A 23314-nucleotide genomic window follows, 5' to 3' on the forward strand; every position below is an offset into this window, starting at 1 on the left:
TGGCCATTTGCACCCTGTGGTTCGACCACTCAAGACCCCCGCAGACTGTGGGTCACTATTCCTTGGGGGTGCTCTAACCCTTTTTCAGACGTGGGTGCTTGAAATCTAATGGAATAGTAAGTTTGGATGAAAGCATTTTGCGTTTGTGCCACGCTTTAATCAGATGGATGCACTGTCCCCCCCCTTTGATTTGTTCCTGACTTGCGTTGCAAAGAGTTCAGTTACCCCCAAGCTTTGGGTTGAGAGAACCCCGGGTAACACACATCCACCCTGAATTATGTGGCATTACCTTAATAGACTCTGCCCTGGAGTTGGCCAGTCTGGAGACGTAGTGACTAAGTGAGGCTACATTACTGACCCCTGTACCTGTGGCAGAGAGCTTCAAAATATGAAGGATCTCCTGCAATGCCAGCTTCTTGCCTGTGAATGCTCTTCCAGTGACCTGGCAGAGTGCAATGATTGGGCAATCGCATGTGCACAGGACACAGCAGGAAGCAGTAGGACGACTTGACAAGACGACCACTTCGGTAGCCCCATCCCTTTACCATCTATCCAGAGTTTGGTTGGACTACGCTCCATTAATTTTAGTAGAAGATTTTGCAACATCCCCTCTCATTGGGATTCAAGACAGACTGTTAATTCAAGATATAATTTAGAAAAGCACCACTGACTTTAATACAGTTTTCCTCATGCATCTGCAGATCCTCAGCATCTTTGAAAGTCAGGCCACGTTGGTTTAGATACCAAAATATGAATTTTAAAGGCCTGATTTAGGCACCTATGGCCCCAATTCTGCAAACATACACATGTTTAATTTTTACTTACAGTGAACAGTAAAAGTTGAACCAGGTGCAAGGTGTCTCAAGTTGTGCATCCAAAATCAGTGGCCACTTTTGAAAGTTTTAGCCTCTGAACATCCTCTGAAGCATCCAGTACAGGCTACTGTCAGTGACAGCACTAGATGGACCGCTGGCAATTATGTTTCTGATACTACAGGTACCATTTTCACAGTATTATGCAATGGGATACTTACTGTCTTCATGAACACACTATTTTGTGCATGTTTGGCCTTAATGAGACACAAAATAGTAGATTTGGTAAATTTCTCATTTTTAATGGGTTGATAAATTAGCCTACATTCATTCTCTAACATTAGCAGCAGTCACACACCTCAAATGAGCATATTATGGAAATTGTAAGGAGGTGGGACAGCTGAATCAACTCCAACATGCCAGTTCATGTATGCGCCACCGCTTGTGTGTTTAGACTTTTGATTAAATGAAAAGATAAGCAGATTACATGCATCCTAGCACATTGCTGTGGTCCTGATCCATGACCAAGACTCCTAGATGCTACAGTAATACAAATATAGTAATAATGTTAAACCATGACTTTCTGGAGAAGTCGGCCTTTCACAAGCACTGAGATTCACATGGAGCAATCTGTGCCATGTTTTATTGCTGTTGTGAGGCTATGTCTAATCACTCATTCATCCCAATTACTCAGAAAGCTCATATGCGGACATAAAAACAGCTATCTTGGGGACATCTCAACATAAGCTGTAGAAATAATTGGCATCTCTAATCAGTATTACATTTGTTATGCTCCAAATCTGCTATCTTCAAATACAGATATGGCACTATGGTTATTTACTATTACATTTTGATAGGCAATTATAAACTATTGAATTGTGTAAGGTACTAGAACTCTTGTTTCTAAGGTCAGAAGCCAAAATTCCAGTGTTGTATTATTTTGTATCATCAGTCTAAGGGATTAGTAAAATTTAACTCATACTATACCCTAGGAACGCAGTTTCTCACAGAAATACAGAAATCTATATATTTGTTATATTTATATTAGCAGATTTGTTAAATTTTAAGAGACTTGACAGTGCTTGAAAAAATGGCAGCTCTAAGGGGAAACAATACTGAGGCTTTCTCTACTCCACCTGCCTTCTCCCTATGTGCTTAATTCCATATTCTCTAGTGTAGATGGTTTGTAATTGAGTCAATTGTTTTGCACCAACTGAGGTACAAGCATGCTACAAGCTGACGCATGTTAACAACACTAACAGTTTTGTCCTGCACCCAAACTAGCACTCTGCTCAACAGATTCTACTGTAATGCCCTCTAGGTCAGGGAAGTTGCAAGTGCAGGGCCAGCATTAGGTGGTGGCAAGCAGGGCAATTACTCTGGGTCCCATGCGACAGGGGGCCCTATGAAGCTAAGTTACATGCTTCAGCCCTGAGCAGCAGATCTCAGGCTTCAAACTCCTGAAAGGGGTACAGTAGTTTGGAAAGGTTGAGAAATACTGCTCTAGGTAGATATCCCACAGTTCCTGGCACAGCTCCCAGGTACAGTTCACACTGGGAGATTTCACTAGGTAGTGTGGGTTACCTCAGAGATTATGGGATTTTTGGAAGGAGAGGTCAAACTGCCATAACGCCCCTGGAATCTCAGAATTTCCGGGGGATGTATTCCATAACTCATCTGGAGCCAATTTCATCGCCAAATTATTTTTTCAGCATGGAGACCTGATCTAACTCTACTCAATCTCCACTATTATAAGGGGTTTCTGGTGGAGGGTTTTTGTTTTTTGTTTTTTTGTTTTTTTTTTGAGATGGCAGTACAAAGTAACTAAAGAGACAATGGAGGATGTTCTGGCTGAAAGCCCAGGACCAAGATCAGGAATGGAGAGAGAAGCCAGACTGTTGCTACCAGCCCACTCCATGGCTGTACAGTTTACTTGTGGATAAAGGCACTGTTGGATTAAACCCATGACCACAGATTGGTTGGATTTAGGATATGCTTACATGGCAGTCGGAGGTGTAATTGCATCATGGACTGACATAAAAATAGCAGTGAAGGTGTGGTGATACAGGCTTCAGCACAGGCTATAAAAATCTGCCAGGAACCCTGTACTCCTGTTGCTAACCTGTGCTGAAGTCAGTGCTGTTTCTACACTTCTATTTTTAACTGTGCTAGCCAGATTAAAGCTAGCATGGGTATGCCTCATGCTGCAATCATACCTCTGATTGCAGAGTAGACATATCCTAAATTGTTCTCAAGACTTCAGAAAACCAGCACTGACTCCAGATTCCAGAACATGGAAGGGAATATTTCTAGAACTGTTTTCTGAGTTTGTTCCAACTCTGCAGTGCAAGACCACAATGATGAAAGTCATGGAAAAAAAGAGCACAGGAATCATCCTCTAGAAGCAGTCTGCTCTGGATTACTTCTATTCAATTGGGAACCAGTTTGAGGTTGGTAAAACCACACAGAGCCTCAAGGATATTCAAAGATGAGGCAGCTGGTAGAGCACTTTCCATAACAGCCTCTTCTTTAGGACTCACTCCCCTCATCCCCTTAGCTTGAAATAACCTAAGTTTATTAACCTTCATAGCACAATGCAAGGCCCATTCCTGTTTTCCAGAGATCTTAGTTAAGGTTTCTAAATATGTGTTTTGCTGTGGAGTTACTGGTGGTGGTTGGGGATAGGCTGATTAAGAGTTGAAAAGGAATTACAGGAGTGATCTATTCCAGTGTTGTATATTTAAGGATTGTCAAGGAGCATCTAGAGCAAGGTCTCTTATTTTTATGTGTGCATATATAAATCAAACTAAACTTTTAAACTCTTACACCACATGCTATTTTAGAACTTTGAAGATTAAGTACTTTCAAAAATAGTAATTTGAAAGTAATTGTGGGAAATTAAAACAGTAATGAAACACATTTAGAACTGTCTACTCACCAAAAATTGCATTGGTTTAACTAAATCAATTTTGTTGTGTGTGTTCATAAGCTGTTAGGTACTAAGTCCCTGGAGCTAGCTAACATGCACCATTTCAAAGCATTTCTCAATTTCCCCTCACATCAAGCTATGATGATATGTGAAACACAACATTCCATCTTCAAATCCTGCTATTTCCAACTGGCTCCTATACCATTACATCAGAACAGCTCTTATTCTTCTAATTCTGACTTCTTCCTCCTAAGCCCTAACACAGTTATATGATGTATTTATTTTTTCAGTGCCCTAGTAAATCTCCCACCCCCAAAATGTGGATTCCCGTGATTATTTTGTGAAATAGCCAATACTTTGGAAAGACTGAAAATAATTCCTTGGATCACATTATTTGCAATGGATAAATTGTTATTTTAGCTACTCAGCAGGTAGCCTCCCAGAGAGTTATTTGCAATTCCATATGAATCATGTACTGTATTTAGAGTACATTAGCTTTTAATGGTATAATGAAATACCTATGTATAAAATAATTATACCAGATGGAATAACTAATACAAATATAAAAATCAAGATGTAGGTTTATTCCAGTTCTTCAGGATCACCTCAGCTGCATCCAGTGTGCTGTCTTGCTGCAAGTATAGAATACCACAATTATTGTAGGTACAGAGCTCTACAAAATAGAGTATCAGCCATTTTTACAGCACTACAAACTAGTATTTTTTGACAAAGTTACAATTGTATCTTGTAAATATCCAAAGGATTCAATAATTTGCCACTAAACTTTGTAACTATATATCTAGAGCAGTGGTTCCCAAACTTTAACAACCTGTAAACCCCTTTCACTAAAATGTCAAGTCTCACGAACCCCCTCCTAAAAATTAATATTTCCAGGGATATTCTCCTTGACCTGAGTATAAATTATAAAAGCAGTGATCTTGGAAACATAAAATTTGTTTTTATGACATGCTTATTACACATTATTTATTATTAATGATCATTTATCGTGACAGTATTTTTATTACATTATGAAAACGGCAACACACTTCCAAGCTCTCACTTTCGTAGCTTGTATCACTTTGAATAAGCCTGTTATAAGACAAGACTCCTAGGTTTCATCAAGGAGTATCAGATGTGAAACAGCAGGAAGGTATTTAAGAAGCCAACTCAAAGAGTTCCTCCTACCAGGGCCGGCTCTAGGCACCAGCAAAACAAGCTGGTGCTTGGGGCGGCACATTTTTAGGGGCGGCATGGCCGGCGCCAGAATGCCGCCCCTAAAAATGTGGCCCGGCCGCCCTAGCTCACCTCCGCTGCTGCTGCCACGGCGCGCGAAACAGCTGATTCGCGCGCCGCTACTCGCCCTCCCTCCCAGGCTCTCAAACCTGGGAGAGAGGGGGAGAAGCGGCGCCCGCGCCGCGGCCACTCGGAGTCTCCCCCTCCCTCCCAGGCTCTCAAACCTGGGAGGGAGGGGGAGACTCCGAGTCGCCGCGGCGCGCGAAACAGCTGTTTCGCGCGCCGCAGCCGCTCGGGATCTCCCCCTCCCTCCCTCCTAGGCTTGAGAGCCTGGGGGGAGGAGGCAGGGAAGGGGTGGAGTTGAGGCGGGGCCAGGGGTGGGGTAATTAAAAAACGGGGGGGGGTGGCCAAAATTGTTTTTGCTTTGGGCGGCAAAAATCCTAGAGCCGGCCCTGCCTCCTACACAAGCATTCAGGTCTTGAGCAGTCCAGGCAAACAATGCGCATTACAACAAAGCTTAAACTCGTTCTTCATAATAATTTTAAAAACCAATACTAGCTGCCTATTTAATTTTAAAAACAGCAAAAAATATCCACCTCCCTTTCCATTTCTTATAAGGAATCTTGAACTTTAAATCTCCTCAGTGTGATAGAGATGCTTGCTTTGATCTGCTTAGCTCTTGGAAGTCCAGGAGATCTGGGCTGCTGACCCATGCTGCCCAGGGTCCCTAGGGACAGCTCTGTCCGCCATTAGGGAATTTTTCCCCGAGAACCCCCTGTAACATTTCACGAACCCCCAGGGGTTCACAAACCCCAGTTTGGGAACCACTGATCTAGAGGGTACACCAAGAAAGGAATTCAAAGTTAAGATTTCTTGTAATTATTATAAAATTTTGTACATTAAAAATATCATTTCCAAACAACTTCTTTGCTTTCCTTAGTGTCAATACTATTAAACGTATGTAGAAATCACTCCCATTACATTTGTGTTGCTATCTACTGCATTTACAGTAGTGGTCTTGTCCAGGCTACATTTGAAGTCATGCTAGCATAGTTAACCTACCCTATGTGTAAAGGTGGGGTTTTTTGTTTTTAAATACCCATGTAATGAAGCTGTGCTATGAATTCTCTTTCCTTCCCCCCCCCACTCCAAGCATGGGTATTCCATATTCTGGACAGTTTTGTGACTTGGCTATAGCCCTGTGAGTCGCACTTGTAGTCTATAGCTTGATTTGCCTAGAATTTTCTTAGAAATTATCTCTGTGCATACTGGGCAGGGAAAAGAGGCAGTCAGGTTGCTTTGTGTTTCTGCAACCTCACCACTCGCCATTTCTGTTCCTGCTTCAAATAAGCATGGGCCTGTATTTTTTTTTTTCTTCCATGTGTTTATTGTTGCATTCTTAATAAAACTAACTTTTCAGTAATGCTATTAAAAATGTCAGTATAAAAACAACTAAATAACTAACTGCTTAACAGCAAAAAACAACACAAAACAACTCCTTTAGATTAAACCAGCACAAACACTTTAGTAATAAGCAACACTGCTATCAGAACGGTTTTCTAGAGCAGGACACAAACTTACTTTGATGAAGCAAAAACGTATATATTTCTCAAACTGCTTTTTGGTCTCTGGGCCACAGAATGCTGTAAGAGGAATTGCTGACAGTTTCTGAAATGATGAAACATAATGATTTGCCTATTACACACAGATAACGTCAATTTTAGGTTTGATAAATTGTACAGCCAAGATTTTGGAGCCTTCCCTTCCTTCATTAGAATTGAATTGACAATTTTCAGAATTCACATATCAAATATAAGTACCTAATTCTGCACCAGTGAAATCAATGGGTTTATCTTGATTAGGAAGCGTGATCAAGTTTAGGTTTGGCATGTGCTAGCTAAGTCTGACCCAAACTCAACCACTTTTTCTAGGCAAGACTGGTAGCAGGATCTTGCCTACTGCAAACATGTAAGTGTGGAAAACAGCAATTATTGGGACTTGTCTTTATTGTTTTGCGCTAAGACTACAAGCTACATTTTCAGTAGGATGTTATAGTTCAGCAGGATTTTAGCCACTAGATTCCCACAGTTAGGGTGATATGCACAGCAAAACTTCTAGGCATGCTTTAAAATGTAAATATCTGAGCTATATCCTTTTATAGGTGCAGGTATATTTTTATTTTAGGTATAAAAATATTCCTAATTTTTAATGTATATCAGAGTGACTGGGTATAAGAGACATCTTACCTTAGATTTTATCATCCATTTCACAAATTTATAATCATAATGTTGATTCGCCTCCATATCAGACAGATCCACATCTAAAATAAAAATGAATGTAAAATGGAGCATAATATTATAGGACCTCCCAGATTCCAGTGGGAGGACACTTATCTCTCAGTATTCTTTATTACAGAATACTGTAATAAAGTATTAAAGTATCAATTCTTTATTGATACTAGAATCACTACAAAAACACTAGGAAGAACTGAACCAAGTCTTGTGCTCCATTCAGAGTCTAATCCTGGTTTTGACACTGACTTGCATGACTTTGGTGGGGGGGGAAATGGGATATTTACCTATTTCAAAGGGGTACTATGAGGCCTAATTAACATAAGTGCAAAGTGCTATTACAGGCAGTCAATGGAAGACATGAGAATGGGGCCAGGTCTACACTAGGAACTAGGAAAAATCCACACCTCTGAGAGATGCAGCTATAATGACCTAGCCCCTGGCGTAGACAGCATAATCATAAGAATTCTTCCTTTGACACAAGGAGGTCCATTACCTATGGCATTGGCAGAATCCCTCCCATCAGTGTACTACCTACACTGAAGTGCAACAGCTGCAGTTGTGCCTCTGTAGCGATTTAAATGTACACATCCCTAGAGGAATGAATTCTAGGGTAAATTCTTCCTCTGATATTATGATATCCAGAACTTTCGGAAGGATTGGTAAACTCTGGTGAAATCTGAAAGTCCTTTTAAATATTGATTGAACTAAAGTGCTTTACAGTGCCTCCAGTGTTTGAGTGACTTTAGATTAAGGGGAAAAACTGAACAGGAAAGTCTGTGGGTGTGGGCCCAAGATTTTAAGGCACAGATCAGTAATTCTCAAACTTTTGCAAATCATATACCTTCCTAAAATAGAAATCCAGTTAACCACCTTCTCTCCCAACCCTAATTACACATCTTCCCTGCAACAGCCATCAGACTTGATTAAATGAAAAAGTAATACAAAGGCAGTAATTAGAAATCACACCACTCAAAAATGGATGAACGGATTTTACCAAAACTTACAATAATAATCACCTCTGGGCCAAGTTCACACACAGAACATTTTAGCCCAAAACAGAGTTTGCTTGAAAGTGTTATGAAAAACTGAGACAAAGGGGCCGTTAAAATGGAAGTTGCACTTTAATCTTAACTATAGCATATGCTCCCACTCCCTCCATAATAAACCTTCACTAACTGAGTGCAGAAACATCAACAATCATGAAGTATCCTCCATCTGGAATGACAGGTTTCAATCCAACTTCTTGGAGTAGCTGAGCCATCCGATTACGCTTGCCTTCCAACTCTCGAGACAGCGAGTAAAAGTAGCAGTCTGGGTCATCCATGCGTTTAAAGTCGATCCAAAGTGCTTGTGCCAACGCCTCCTGCAAACATAATCAGCATACAAAGATTTCTTGCAGGTGGACCTTTGCACTCCTGCAGAGTCCTACTGAAGTTACTGGGAGAGGTCACTGGGACTTTGCATGGTGTATGGGCCTTCTCACATAGATCCCTTTGCAGGACCAGGGTCTTACTGAGTCCACAAATACCCCAAACCACTGCATCACAAAATGTAACTTGTGCATTTATTTTGACAAGTTATTATTTACTCTTTCTAGTATTGTAACACCTAAAAGTCCCTATCAGGATCAGGGCCCCATTCTGCTAGGCATTGCTCCAGACAGAGGAAGTTACAGTCCTTGCCTCAAGAGTTTACAGTGTAATTTGAAGTATAGTTTAGTTTTAATTATTGATGCTAATACATGATAGAATACTAGGAAATAAACTGTAGACTGTTTGGTAAAAGTAATTCACAGCAATATGAGTTGTCACTGCAGCATCTTGTAATTACATTTTTGCTGAGAAAGGAGTGAGGCTGCCAGGCTTTGTGCAACAATGCTCACCTTTGCAGATTAATGCAGTGAGAATTTGCAAGAATTTGCACGCTTATCCCCAAGAATCTACATAAAAATATTTAGACATCTCAAAATTCATACTAATTTGTATTAATTGTATTGCAGTAATGCCTAGAGGCCCCAGCTCCTTTATGGAAGACACAGTACAAACAGAACCTCTCTCCTGTCCTATCTGTATCTACCTGTAACGGAGTTGGGCATGTATACAGCGTATTCTGCTGAACAACTTGCAAATGTTTTATCAAATGCTGTGGACCAATGGACCATCCAAGCTAAGGGAGAGGAGAAAACACAGACACATCTTAAACATAAGGCAAGTTAGCAATTATAACTCATAATAAAGAATTAAAAGTTGAAAGAATTCGAGGTCTTCACAGTGGGAAGAAGCAATAGTGCACTTTTGTTGACATAGAAACTGTACAAGTTTTGCTAAACGGCAGGTTTAGAAATGCTGGAGATAAGACTCATATATACTAATTAAAATTTCCCTGAACTCTGCTGTTGTGTAGCACAAACCTAATGCATCGCATACCATCGGGCAGAAAACAGACTGAGTGTTTACACTGTAATAATTAAAGTTATTCTGGCTTTTTTATATAAACACTTCCATCTTTTGTTTCCTAGGCACCTTCTTCATGTCACACAGGTGTTTTAGATGCATGGAATTGTCCCAAAATATATCAAAAACTACACAATGGTATACAAGTCCCTAAATGGCAGCGGAGTGACTGTCTCTTACTCACAAAGTGGTATTTTCTTTTGCTGTCCCTTTATAGTGTGTAACCATGCCGTCAAATTTCTTATTCTTTTCCTACCCTGCCAGTTTGGGGGGGTTTTTTGTTGTTGTTTTTTAAACTGTTAGAAGTATCAGTTAATTGCTTTGCTCTCTTTTTGGAGGACTTCACTACTGATGTTATATGGGGCCATGATTTGAACTGTTCCTCCCCTTCCCCCAAATCATTGGTAGAGGGAAGTGGGGGAATTAAAGTTTCAAGCCACCTTTATAAAGGAGCCATAAAAGGCAAAAACAAATGTTTTGTGTGTGATACACAACCAAATATACACTTGGCCAAATGCCACACAGAAACTAATGTGCCATGGTGTAGACTGGATACAGCTGATAAATAAGAAAGAAGAGAAAGGTGCTGCTCAGATTACGGATATTTTTGCTAACATACTTGTTGCAACTGAAGTTGAAAATCTGCTGCTAGATGTTTTAATATTTTTGTATTTGTTTTAGTAATCAGTATAAAGCATTGTCATTACTTTACCAGAGCGAAATAAAATATTATTGGTCACAAATAATGGGACCTCAAGCTAGCCTGAATTGTTGCATTTCCAATGTATTACGGGTGCAATTTTGTAGGCTAAAATAATTGTGCACACAAGCAATGGTGTTCTAGACAGATCTGTGGAAACCATAAGATCCTTAGAGGTTTTAATGCCAACATTTACACCCGCTTCACAAAACTGGAAACAGGTTTTAAACAATACTCTGTGTTTATCCTTCGGCAGTCTTGGCTCTTTCTGCAAAGCAAATAGTGTTTTGTACTTAATTTTTTAATATTCACCCTTCTGTTTCACTTTCACAAGCGTTTATTTTTACAATTAATAAGAGCATTGTTAGAGAGTGCATATTAAAGGTAGGTAGCATCTCCAAGTGAATATTGTCTGTAATTTTTTGTGAGTTGGATGCACAGTAAGCTTTCAAATGATAGAATGCAAAAATAGACAGGGTTCAGGTCAGATAAATACGTATTATTTATGTAACAGATCTCTTCCTCTTGTTATTCTTACCTTCCAGCCAGTGACACTATACGTCTTTCCAGCACTTCCTATAGTTATTGTTCTCTCCCACATGCCTGGCAGTGTAGCTGTACATAAAATAAAGTGACTTGATTGCCAGTGCACATTCATGTTCCATACAATCACAAAACCTGTACTGTTCCTAGCTCAGAGCAACAGTATTTTAAATATAATATTGTAACAAACAACGCTAGGAGAAAAATTCTTAAATTAAATGAAAAATGGACAAATGTATTTTGGAATAGAAATTAGGCAAGGATCAACAAAAGAAGAAAGTTAAGGAATGAGGCAAGACACACAGAGTGAAAACATCTTTCGTTTTAGTATGAATTTTGTTCTTGTGAAAAAGTACCAGACTGTCAGCCCTGGAGACCAAGGCCTTCATCTAACCACAGAACAAATGCTGCATGACCACTGGAAAGCTATGCTACATTTCCCTCTCATTGTGCTTTAATCTGAATTGGAGGGATCACCCCTAGAAATCTACCTCCTCTATGGCCATTCAGTCCTTGTCCACTCTGCTGGTGCTGCCATTAGGAATATTAACCAGTGCCAGTTGTGGTGACTGAGCCATCCACACCCCCGGACATCTACTAATTCTACGTCAGCAACTCGAAAAACATCTATCCCTTGAGAATAAGTTTCGAACTAAGAGGGGGTGAAAGAAAGGGCAATGAAATAGTTTCTCAGCTGTCACCGGATAACAGCAAAATCCAAATAATCATCATGGGATTGATTACAGTGTATCTCAAAATCCATAGTATCTGCCAATCTTCGCTACCGTTTATAAAATACACGGGAATAGTTGAACTGTTACATCTACTACTGAGACTCACAACTGTATCCCTGTAATGCACAGTCTCAGCCTTCCTGCAGCCAGCCAAAGTGTTTCTCAACACCTCAATTTCTGTAGAATTTAAGCTTTAATTTAAAAAAAAAAATCAATGTCAAACCCTTATGACTACAGGTATTGGTGCTATTTCCCACCAAAATTTAATATTAACGTACTTAAATAGATTTCATCAGCTGCTGAGAGTCAAAATGTGCCTTCAGACTTGCAGAAAGTGGATTCCTCACTGAGTTTTGCAGAGTTAGGTTATGTCTACATTAGGAGGACTTTACTGGTATAGGACTAGTGCTATACTATACCAGCAAAGTGCCCTAGTGTGGATGCAGAGATACTGGCAAAGCTGCGCTTCGTACCAATATAGCAAAACCACCTCCCAGGAATGAAAACAGGTTTGCTGGCATGTCTGCATCTAGACCAGGGGTTTCTGCCTGCACAGCTTTATCTGTCAGGGATCAAACCTCTTCACACTCCTGACCTGCCAGCATAGTTATGTCTGTCAAGAGTGTGCAGAGGTGTGATCCCTGACAGACATAACCATGCTGGCAGAAGTCTGCATTGTAGAGCTGACCTGAGCTACAGAATGAGACTTCCAAAAGCATCCCTGGCTATCTGCTTTTGGTTGAAACTCCCAGATCTGTTCCGACTATCTAGCATATACAATAGGTCTACTCTGCAGGTGGGAGGTATGATTCCCAACTCAGGTAGACATACAGGCACTAGCTCTGATCAAGCTGGTGTGCTAAAAATAGCAATGTGGCTGCAGCAGCGCAGGCAGCTAGCCAGAGCCGCCACCCGAGTACATACCTAGGATCTTAGACATGATTGTGCTTGTGCAGCTAGCTTGAGCTGCCACCCATGCTATTTTTAGCACACTAACTTGATCAGAGCTGGCAGATTTACCGGAATTACACCTCCCAGCTGCAGTGTGGCTAAATCCAGGAGTTATTTGCTCTTTTCTCAACACTTTTGGATTGTTCTTGGGCTGTTGGTTTATGCCACAGACCTTGATAGCTCTTTCATCTCGGATTTCTGTAGTATCCAGCTACACGGGGATTGTTAGCTGGACAAGTCTGTTACAATGATCAGCAGTGAATTAGTTAACAGTGGATATGTCTACACTGGGATAAAAAACCCACAGCTGGCCCAGGTCAGCTGACTCAGGCTCAGGATCCAGGGCTGAAAAATTGCTGTGTAGACATTTGGGCACCAGCCCAAGCCCTAACACAGCAATTTTTAGTCCTGCAGCCTGAGCCCCATAAGCCTGAATCAGCTGACTCGAGCCAGCCATGACTGTGCCACAGGGCTTTTATTCAAGTGTAGAAGTACGGAATGTTGACATTTACACTATATAATGACCCATGAAGAGAAGGGAGTTACCTCACAAGTGGAGAACCAGTGTTGACAGGGCCAATTCGATCAGGGTGGATGTAGTCCACTCCCAATAAAAAACTTCAGAAACAGACTTCAAAGAGAAACTGCAGAACTAAAATCCATTTGCAAATTTAACATCATTAATTTGGGCTTGAATAGGGACTGGGAGTGGCTGGCTCATTACAAAAGCAGCTATGCCTCTCCTGGAATTGACACCTCCTCGTCTATTTTTGGGAGTGGACTACATCCATCCAGATCGAATTGGCCCTGTCAACACTGGTTCTCCACTTGTGAGGTACTCCCTTCTCTTCATGTGTCATTATATAATGCCTGCATCTGTAATTTTCACTCCATGCATCTGAAGAAATGAGGTTTTTTACCCACAAAAGCTTATGCCCAAATAAATCTGTTAGTCTTTAAGGTGCCACCAGACTCCTTGTTGTTTTTGTGGATACAGACTAACACGGCTACCCCCTGATACTTGACAATTACACTGTCATTGCCAGGCCTCAGAATTAATAGTGTATTGAGATGAATGAGCGATCACACCTTTCAGGGTGCCTCTTCACTAGGAAAAAAGGTGTGTTCTTAACTCATGCTATCGAACACATGGTAGCTGGGGACACTCAGGAAAGTTAATACAAATTAACTAAAGTTGAGAATTTAAAGTGAATTTGTCAAACCACATTAAATTTCTGTGTGGAAACTCCATTCAGCATTAAAGTGACCTTCAGTTGGTATAATATATAGTGAATTATGCTAAACCAAATTAAGGCCATTTTAATTCTGGTAGAGCAAAATATTTTTCTTGTAGCTGCAGGCTTTTTCACAGATGGCTTCAATGGAATGTCCTTTCTGACTCTCACAATCCATGGATCACTTCATAGGATAAACCCAGATGTGTTTCCCAAAGTTGTTACATATAAGGTTAGAGGAGGGCACAAGGAGTAGTGATTTTAGTGGTCCTGTTGCATCCCATTCTACCATATTGTTATACTAAAGAGCTATTGCCAAATCCAGCACAACTGTCAGGAGTTTTCTCTAGGGAGGCCCATAAGCAAGGCTGTCATAGACGTAATGGCAAAATTCCATAGGCAAGTTTTCACAGTACCTCCCTGCACTAGAACTGGTTCAAGCCAGTGCCCATCACTGTCATTTTGCGGCACATTTACAAATGTAAAGCACAAAACAATTAGCAAACGAGAGACCCATTTTCCCCAGGAGCGGCGCCAGGGTTTTTGCCGCCCTAGGTGGCAGCGCTCCTCCTCAGAGCATTCGGCGGCGGGGGTCCTTCCGCTTTGCGTCTTCGGGGCGCTTCGGCGGCAGGTCCTGGAGCGAGTGAAGGACCCGCCACTGAAGCGCCCCGAAGACGCGGAACGGAAGGACCCCCGCCGCCGAACTGCCGCCCCCCAAATCCTGCCGCCCTAGGCGACCGCCCAGGGTCGCCTAGTGGAAGCGCTGGCCCTGATCTTCCCCCTAACCAGCACTTACCCACTCCAACTGACCAGTAATCTTGAAAACAAAAAGTCAGTTTGAACAGATGCATCTTCGATTCAGCTATGTAGGCTGTAGTATTTAAGCACCATGTCCTAAAGGCTGACAAACTGTCTCTAGCATATTGCAAGGACGAGTGAATTTCAAAGCCAGGTTCCCTCTATTTAGGCCATGTCTACACTATAGGTGCTACAGCTACAAGCACGCCACTTAGCCGAGACACATCCTACAGTGACAGAAGGGGTTTTTCCTTCACAGTAGATAATCCAACTTTCCAAGTGGTGGTAGCTAGGTCAATGGAAGCTGCAGGTAAGCCCCTGAGCGCCATAGCTTCGTTGACCTAACTTTTAAATGTAGACCTGAGACTGTTTTGCAACCTATTCCCAGGAATTCAAGCTTGGGGACAGACAGCAGGAGCATTCCAAACAATAATAGCAGGGAGAAAGTGGAGGGGAAAAGGGCAGTCTATCACTTTCACAAGCAATAAATTAATACGCAGGATTAAATGGAATGGGGAGCATTTTTTCCATGCCATATGGCAGTATCATTATATTCAAACTCAGTATGGTTTAATATCATTTTAACACCAATCAAGTGCTGGGAATTATCTGTAAGGTAACACGTATAAGCATGTTACCTGGGCTGGCACTCTGTTTGTTGAAATGCCAACAGAATCCTCAGTTATGATATGAGAACTCTAAATCTGCCACTATACCTCTAATGGTTACTCATAAGAGATTTGCACTTTTACAAAAGTCAGATAAGGGTTAGAGACATGATGAAGTGTTCTATATTAGAGAAGACTGCCTGGGCGACAGAATAAAGACTATGCTAATTTTATGATATATGACTAGCTACCCTATTAGATTATATAATAAGAACCACCACCAGACTCTGTAATATCCATTTTGCATCTTTCATGTAAGAAGTGTCACTGCATTTGATTGAGTATGTAAAGCTTAATATAAAAACCTTGCAGCTTTTAAGTAGTGAATCTTTTTTCTTGTATTATTTTTAATGTACAGTTATAAAAACTAAGAAGCTGAGGTTAAAAAAAAAAAAAGTCTTGCTTCTTTTAGTAAAATGACTTTATCAGTTACATTTTTACTCTGAAGGTTTTATGGTTTGTAGGTTTTTAACAATAAATTGTAAGATCATTTGATGGGATCTGTTAGAGCATGTAGCTAAACCCAGTTGACTAACACTCTAAGCTTTAACTTGAGTCATTATCACACTGGAATTGTAAATTTTATGTTGTGCAATAAAAATGCTTTTTATTCATCTGGTATTTTTCCTTCAAAACGTTAAAACAAAGTTATACTAATAATATACTAATAAAACTAAGAGTTTTATTTCCTCCATGTCCCAGTGGACAACAGGCCTCTTGCATGATATTATCATTAGGCCACCATTTTTTTTAAATAGCATTAGAAAGCAAAAAACAAACTTGTGGCCAGCACATCCCACGGGTATCAGTGGGAGCTGAGCGTGCAAAAGGACTGCATTTTCAGCAAGCAGAAAACAATACATTAATTCAGTTACACTAAACTCATCTTAATTACCAGCATTCCAAAGTCATTGTAGACAAAAAAAACAATATTTGCGTATTCCTAGTTAATTATATCAATTTTATCATTAATAAAAATTAGTGGTTTTCATCTGTCAATCTCAAAGCACTTTATAAAGAAGGATATAATGATTGCCACTTTAAAAGATGGGGAAACCGAGGCATGGAAACATAAAATGGTTTGCTCAAGGCCACACATTATATCAGCATCAGAGCCAGGAACAGAACACAGTTCTTCCGACTGTCAGGAAAGTTAATTTTATGCCTTTTGGGTTAACATTTTAATTTCAACAGTGCTACTTTGTTGGGCATCATTAAAATTCACCTTCCTTGTGATAACATGGGACTGTATAACTCTACAGTCCATTACCTTTCAGCTGGGTGTTCATGCAAGTAGCTACTTCCAGAACCAAAACCTGTGTATAGCTGAGAAGATAATCCTTAGTACTAATTAGCAAGGCAAGGGATTTCAGACTTCTCACAATCCACTAACTAGGATTCAAACTAAGGCCACAACCTGCAAACATTTCCACATTTGATTAACTTAAGCACTTGTGCAATCCCATAGACTTCAATAGGACTACTCATAAACGTAATACTAAGCACATGTAAAAGTGTTTGCAGAATTTGCATTAGGGTTATTGGCAGCATATATTGGATGTGCCTATACTAAGATCCAGCTCCTAGTGAAGTCAGTGGAATGGTTTTCATTGACTTCAGTTAGAGATGGATCAGGCCCTACGAAAGGAAAATATTGCAGGGTCCATGATAGCATTAAATGTTTAGTTGTCTGATTTGTCCTTGCAATGGTTTAGTTTGTCCACATAGCATCTCTGCCTGAGAGAACTACTGAAGCACGTCTCCACATAGCCCCCAGAGTTATTTCACTGTTTGAAATGCCCATTATTTTTAATACCCTCTGCTTGGGAGGAGGGTGTAGGAAATAATCTTTCCTACACTTTTGTTCTTTACCTTTTGCCAATGTTTCCCCCCCCCCCCCCCGTTTATTATGGGGCAAGCAATAATGTGGTTTCCTTATTATGCACTAGCCTCACTGATTATATCAGCAGAGCTCCAGGAAAGAGGTTTGTTAGTGATCTCCTGTTCCCTTCCCTCAGCTAGCTCTGCATCAAAGCACACCACTGAGATGTAGATACTTAAACAGTGATTATCTTATTCTTGGCAACAAAGAATTGAATTAGGGTGGGATTTTCAATAGGACCCAAGTGGTTTAGGAGCACAAGGCCCATCCACTTTCTATGGGACTTGTATGCCTCAGTCACTTAGATGCTTTTGAAAATTCCACCTTTAATCTTTTAAATAAAGGTTTAGAAAATAAAGGACGTTCCTCATCAGAGTTTCATCATTTTAAACTAAACCAAAATTATGGTTTGAACTACTTGACAGCATCAGTTAACTTTGAGATGCACATTTATGATAGCCTTCCACAACCGTCTGCGTAGCTATACAAAAATCAGTACCTATTTTAATGTGTTTATTTCCTTTGTACACCAGCCATTCATATACCTCATCACTGAAGCACAGGGTGTCATGTTTAATACAGAGATCAGCTATTACCTGGAGTTCTTCTTTGGTAAATACCTAGAATGCAAAAAGGGAGGGCCAATGCATTAATCAGTGTATTTAAGATACACTCTGAAATTAGAGCTACTATGTTCAACTAGAATGGAAGTCTTACCTTGCCTATAGGGTTGTGAGGAGTATTCAGTATGATAGCTTTTGTTCTGGAATTAAATTTACTTGCAAGTTCAGTGGGATCTAAGACCCAATCAGCACTAGATGCAGAGTTCCCAACAACAGTTTTCTAGAATAGAAATAAATGTCTGTACTACTTAAGTGCAACACACATTCTAGCCTAGACCATACCTTTCTCCATGCAAAGCCCACAGGAAGACCAAAGTTAGGAAACTATCTGTGCCCTGCTGCAACATGTAGTCAAGAGGAGAAAGCTTCAGCCAATCATGGAGCAGATAGGGAGCATGACCCTTCTAAGCTTCATACAGTTACACATTACAGTGAGGGACATGGCATAAGAACTGCTGGAGTTCACCTACGTTCACAATGACAGGGTCAAAATTTCTTATACAGGGAAATCCCTGCAAGTCTTCAGGATGTTACTAATGCTGTAGAACAGTTATCCCCAGCTCTGCTGCCCACAAAACTGTGAGAGCTCAACTGCACAGAGTGCAGGCATAATGCCTTCCATAGACTGGAAGAATAATATACTAGGATGCTTCAATACCCATCCCTCTTGATTTTTGTTCTAAAGAACAAAAGTTTTCTGGTCCTTTCATTACAACTAATTAGTAGTTTTCTTTCAAATATCTGAGGTGTTGCTATTTGAAAATCAACCACAGAGAAATTGCTCATCTCCAGAACTAAAACACTTTTTGTGGTAAATGGAAGACCATTCCTAATTTAGTAGGCAGTTTTTGGAATAGAGACTATATCCCATCACTTCACAAGCTGCTGAACAGGATCAGAAACCAACTCTTTAAAATAAAAAATATGTAAACTGTATGGGCATGTGATCACCCTTCCTTTATTTTGTGTTTCAAAACTTTTCTGATGGTGTCAAACAAAAGGACTTTAGGAGCTTTCAGCATGCAGAAGTTGAATTAAATGGGAAACAGGGCCCTACTCTTTACAACACTTGTAGAACACTATGTCTATAATGCTTTGGATAGCATCACCTCTGAGCCTTATATTGTTGCATTTTATCTCATTTATTATATAGTTGTGTTAAGGAAAACTAGACAGAGACCATCTCCTATAATGTAATTATCAAATGTTATTAGTCTCACAAAAGAATTCTGAATTTGGTGATTAATAATAATAATTTTTTTAAAAAAACATACATATCTCAATGGGATAAAAACAGGTTTTCCTCCTGCCATCTTCACCATGGGCTCATAACAGTCAAAAAATGGCTCTATTATTATCACCTGAAATTAAAACACAGTCAGCAAGACCTAGAATTGAGAAATTACTATGTGTAGTAACATCATATTACTTTCTTCAGATTTACTTTGGCCATATGAATTTACTGTGCACCTTGGGCATTCAACCTTGGTTTGATAATGCACATTTTCATCGTCTTAGGACATCATATGGCAATGTTCTCAATCTGAAAATTAGAGGTACTACTAATTATTGGTAGTACTTCAGAGGTTAGACGTGGGCAGTTCTTCTCAAGTTAGACGCTACAGTTGCTACAAGCATATAATGTTAGAAGTGCTTACAGACAGAGACACAAAAGGTATTAAAATGTGGAGAGAGGAGGCAAAAGGGGTAGTGAACAATGGCAAAGGATTAGGGTAATACGAAAGACTCAAAGAGTGACAGAGACAAAAAGGGAGAGAAGATCAAAGCAACCGGGAAGAGAGAGAAAACAGAGGAAAACACAAAACAGAAGTAGTCTTAAGGAAAAAAGCCAATGTACCACACCAGAAAAAGCACTTGTCAGTTACAGTGCCTCCCAAAAAGCCATTTCAAGTATCTGGTAGCAGTGGGAAACAAAACAATAATGAAAGGATAAATCATCAGACCTGACATATGAACACAAATACTGGGGTATGATCCTAACTTTAAAAATGCGTATACTTTTTTTCCCCCTTCACATTGGTACCATATAATAGTCTGAAACAAAATCTGAAATATAATGGCTATTCAAACATTGAGAACAGATACCTTGCATCATATTTAGCTTCTTGATGCAGACAGCAGCCCACAAAGTTCGTAAAATAGGAATCAGTGGGTGTTAACAGCAACAATGATGTAGAAGCTACAAAGAGTACAATAAATAGGAGAGGAGGCCTACATGTTGGTGAATGGGATGGAGGCACTCACGAGACAGTCTCCTTACTGAGATGTGGCCTAGTCCGGGGTCCCCAACGCGGTGCCCGCCGGGGCGTCTAAGTGCACCCGTGTACTGGCATTTTGGCGGTGATGCCTATTGACGTTGCTGCTTATCGGCGGCATTTCGGTGGATGCTCGTCTGCCGCCAGGGTCCTCTGTGGCTCGTCGTCTGGCACCCGCCAGACGAAAAAGGTTGGGGACCACTGGCCTAATCTCTAAAAATGTTTGCCAGCCCCTCATCTACATGACAGGGCTCTTAATTGTTTGGCATAGGCCAAATAGATAAAACTGCAATTTATATATTTTTAAAAAACATTAAAAACAAAACATCAACATAATTAATTTTATTTTGGTAGCTATAATAAAATACTTCAGATAAAGCTTACTTCATCTCCCTCTTCAATTAACCCCTGTATTGCACTAAACAGAGATCCATATCCTCCCACTGTCACCAAGATGTCTGTGTAAGGGTCAATCTTCCTTCCACAAACATTCTCATATACCTGGGACAAGGCTTTCACCAGCAATGGATGGCCCTGTTCAAAATAAAGAAAAAACACACTTGGGTGTGTGCGCTATGTATTAAGTAATAGGTAATACAGACAACTGATAATACAAAATCTATCTACACACACATACACGCCTTACCTCTCAATAAACAGAAATAACTGAGGGCAGAATTATTAATAGTTAGGAGATTACTGGGATGATTTAGAGGAGATTTTGTGCTGCAAGTGTTTGATTTCTTTCATATACAAAAATAAAAACGAGGGATGGGGGGGAGGTTGTTTGTTTGAAACGAAGAAAAATACGAGGTGACCCCCTACACTACTAGGAGTTTTAGCCAAAAATCACTAGTGGGTTTTAAAGGGGTTTGTGGGTGATGGGGAAGGAGGAGAGGTTCAATTTCTTGATTCCTACCAGGCAATTCTTTCTACATCTGATGGTTTTGAGTTCTAAAATGCCAGTTTAGCATCATCCTACCACAAAAGTAGCTCCAGGAGCCTCTGATGTGCTAGGACAGTTATGAAGGATAATATATGACCCCATTTCATCCCCTCCCCTATAGGGACACAGAGAGGGAGAGGTAACATTGTTTCCTTTCCTTGCACTCCCCCATCTGTCTGTATTGTGATGGGGTATATAGGCCCCCCACTGGCTGGAAAGAGGTTAATGAGAGCCTGTGGGCTCAATAAACCTCAACCCATTACACCTGTGAGAGCTGTCAAGCCTGGAGGGAGGAGATAAAAGAGGAAAAGCCTGGCTTAAGTATTTATCGTGGGTACTGAGATGGGCAGGCCTAGGCCTGCCAGAACTAGACCAAAGGGGACCCTGAACCCAGGCCACAACTGAATTCTTGGGACAATGAATGAAGAAAGAAAGAAAGGGGGGGGGGAAAAGAGATTAGAGTGAAAGGTTGAAAAGTCAGGAACCAGAAGGGGACACCAAGCAGCGAACCCTGGACAGCACTCACTACTCCTTAAAGGCATCTAAGGAGTCTGTGTATTGCCCAGAGGAATTCTGCCTGGAGGCAACTGGATGAGACTGGAAATAGACCCCCATAGTCATAGAGCATCAGAACCTGTCCAGATTCCTCCTCTTGGTGTAATGGATGGCCATCTTGGCCAGCACCAGGAGGAGGTTGACAAGGAAGTCTCAACTTTCTAGGGCCTCGGCCCAACTTAGTAGTGGCTAACTGGGAGAAGATGCGGATTTCTTGTGCTAGCCCCTTGAAGAGAGGCCAGCTGGACCCAGCAGAAAACTAGGAACTGCTAGATGCCAGAGTCTCTCTGGGGAACATAGGCCTCGTATACAACCTTTGACTTTGCTTTGTTCCCTGTAACTAATTTACTCTCCTATTGGAATCTGAGGCCAGGCTGAGGTAGGAAGTAACCTACGGAAGAAGCGAAAGTCTGAATAGACATACCTTAGCAACTTATTGCAGGGTCCCTGGACTGGAACCCACAGGGAAGGGTGGGTCTACTTCCCCTACTGACCCTCTGAGGATGGTGGTGTGGAGATTCCTGGAGACAAGGGCTGGAAGGCCAATACAGTGGAGTTGCATCATACGCACATTTAACTTATGCGAATTCAACTATACACGCTCGGCAAGAAAAATAACAATTTAAATACAGTAGTGCGGGCGATTCCGCCCACCATTCCACTCAATGAGCGTATGCCCCAGAGTGAGCAGGAGATGGGAGACATGAATCTGCTGTTCCCTCAGTCAGTCTCGGTTCCTGCATGCCTCTCATAGTGTGAGCATCTCGCCGCGCTGAGTGTGAGTCTAGTGTTTAAAGATACGTATTTTTCGTACAATGTGGCCCCTAAACGCAAGCCAACTACTTCATCTGGTGCTCAACCAAAGAAACAGCGATCTGTTCCAACGCTGGAGGAAAAACTGGCTGTGTTGGACTTATTGAGAGACAGTATGTTGGTCTCCAACGTGTCACGTAAATATGGCTGCAACGAATCTAGCATCCGTGCCATCAAGATTCGAGAGAGAGAAATTCATCAAGCCGTGGCATCAAGTGCTCCAATAACTGCTAAGGTGATGAGCCAGGTGCGTGATAAGACTTTAGTGAAGACTGAAAAGGCATTAAACTTATGGCTGGAAGACATGAACTGTAAACGTGTGCCTATCAATGGCAACACGCTGCGAGAAAAGGCTCTTAGCCTCTATGCGCTGTTCAAACCTCCCGCCGAAGAGGGACAGCCTTCTGACGAGAAGGAATTCAAAGCCAGCCAAGGTTGGCTTAACGGTTTTAGGAACCGCTTCAACCTCAAAAACATGCAGACTACTGGTGAAGCTGCATCTGCCAATGAAGAGGCAGCAAAAGCCTATCCCGAACAATTAAAGAAAATCATAGAAGAAAAGGGCTATCTTCCGGAACAAGTTTTTAATGCTGACGAGATTGGGCTCTTCTGGAAAAAAATGCCCAACCGCACTTACACTTTGAAATCAGAAAGACAAGCCCCTGGCTTCAAAGCAGCTAAAGACCATGTGACTGTGTTGTTTTGTGGCAATGCGGCTGGGCATTTAATAAAGCCAGGCTTGCTATACAGGGCTGCAAATCCCCGTGCCCTAAAAGGCAAGAACAAAAATCTCCTGCCTGTGTTCTGGCAATCAAATAAAATGGCTTGGGTGACGGCAGCATTATTTCTGGATTGGTTCCACAAGTGTT

The 23314-nt window shown here is 41.0% G+C and overlaps 1 protein-coding gene across 1 annotated transcript in view; it reads right to left on the minus strand.

The window, feature by feature from the left end:
- Positions 1-4238: 4238 nt before the first annotated feature.
- KYAT3 (kynurenine aminotransferase 3) overlaps positions 4239-23314 on the minus strand; it is a 30062-nt gene continuing 10986 nt past the window's right edge. The window contains exons 4-13 of the mRNA XM_065409511.1: positions 20516-20665; positions 19130-19216; positions 17950-18075; positions 17732-17852; positions 10960-11036; positions 9345-9434; positions 8445-8631; positions 7221-7294; positions 6556-6642; positions 4239-4373 (exon numbers count right to left, since the gene is read on the minus strand). Coding sequence (XP_065265583.1) covers positions 4311-4373; positions 6556-6642; positions 7221-7294; positions 8445-8631; positions 9345-9434; positions 10960-11036; positions 17732-17852; positions 17950-18075; positions 19130-19216; positions 20516-20665 — 1062 coding nt within the window. The 3' untranslated portion in view covers positions 4239-4310. The remainder of the gene's footprint in view (positions 4374-6555; positions 6643-7220; positions 7295-8444; positions 8632-9344; positions 9435-10959; positions 11037-17731; positions 17853-17949; positions 18076-19129; positions 19217-20515; positions 20666-23314) is intronic.

This window comes from Emys orbicularis, chromosome 8, assembly GCF_028017835.1.
Source record: "Emys orbicularis isolate rEmyOrb1 chromosome 8, rEmyOrb1.hap1, whole genome shotgun sequence".
Taxonomy (NCBI): Eukaryota; Metazoa; Chordata; order Testudines; family Emydidae; genus Emys; species Emys orbicularis.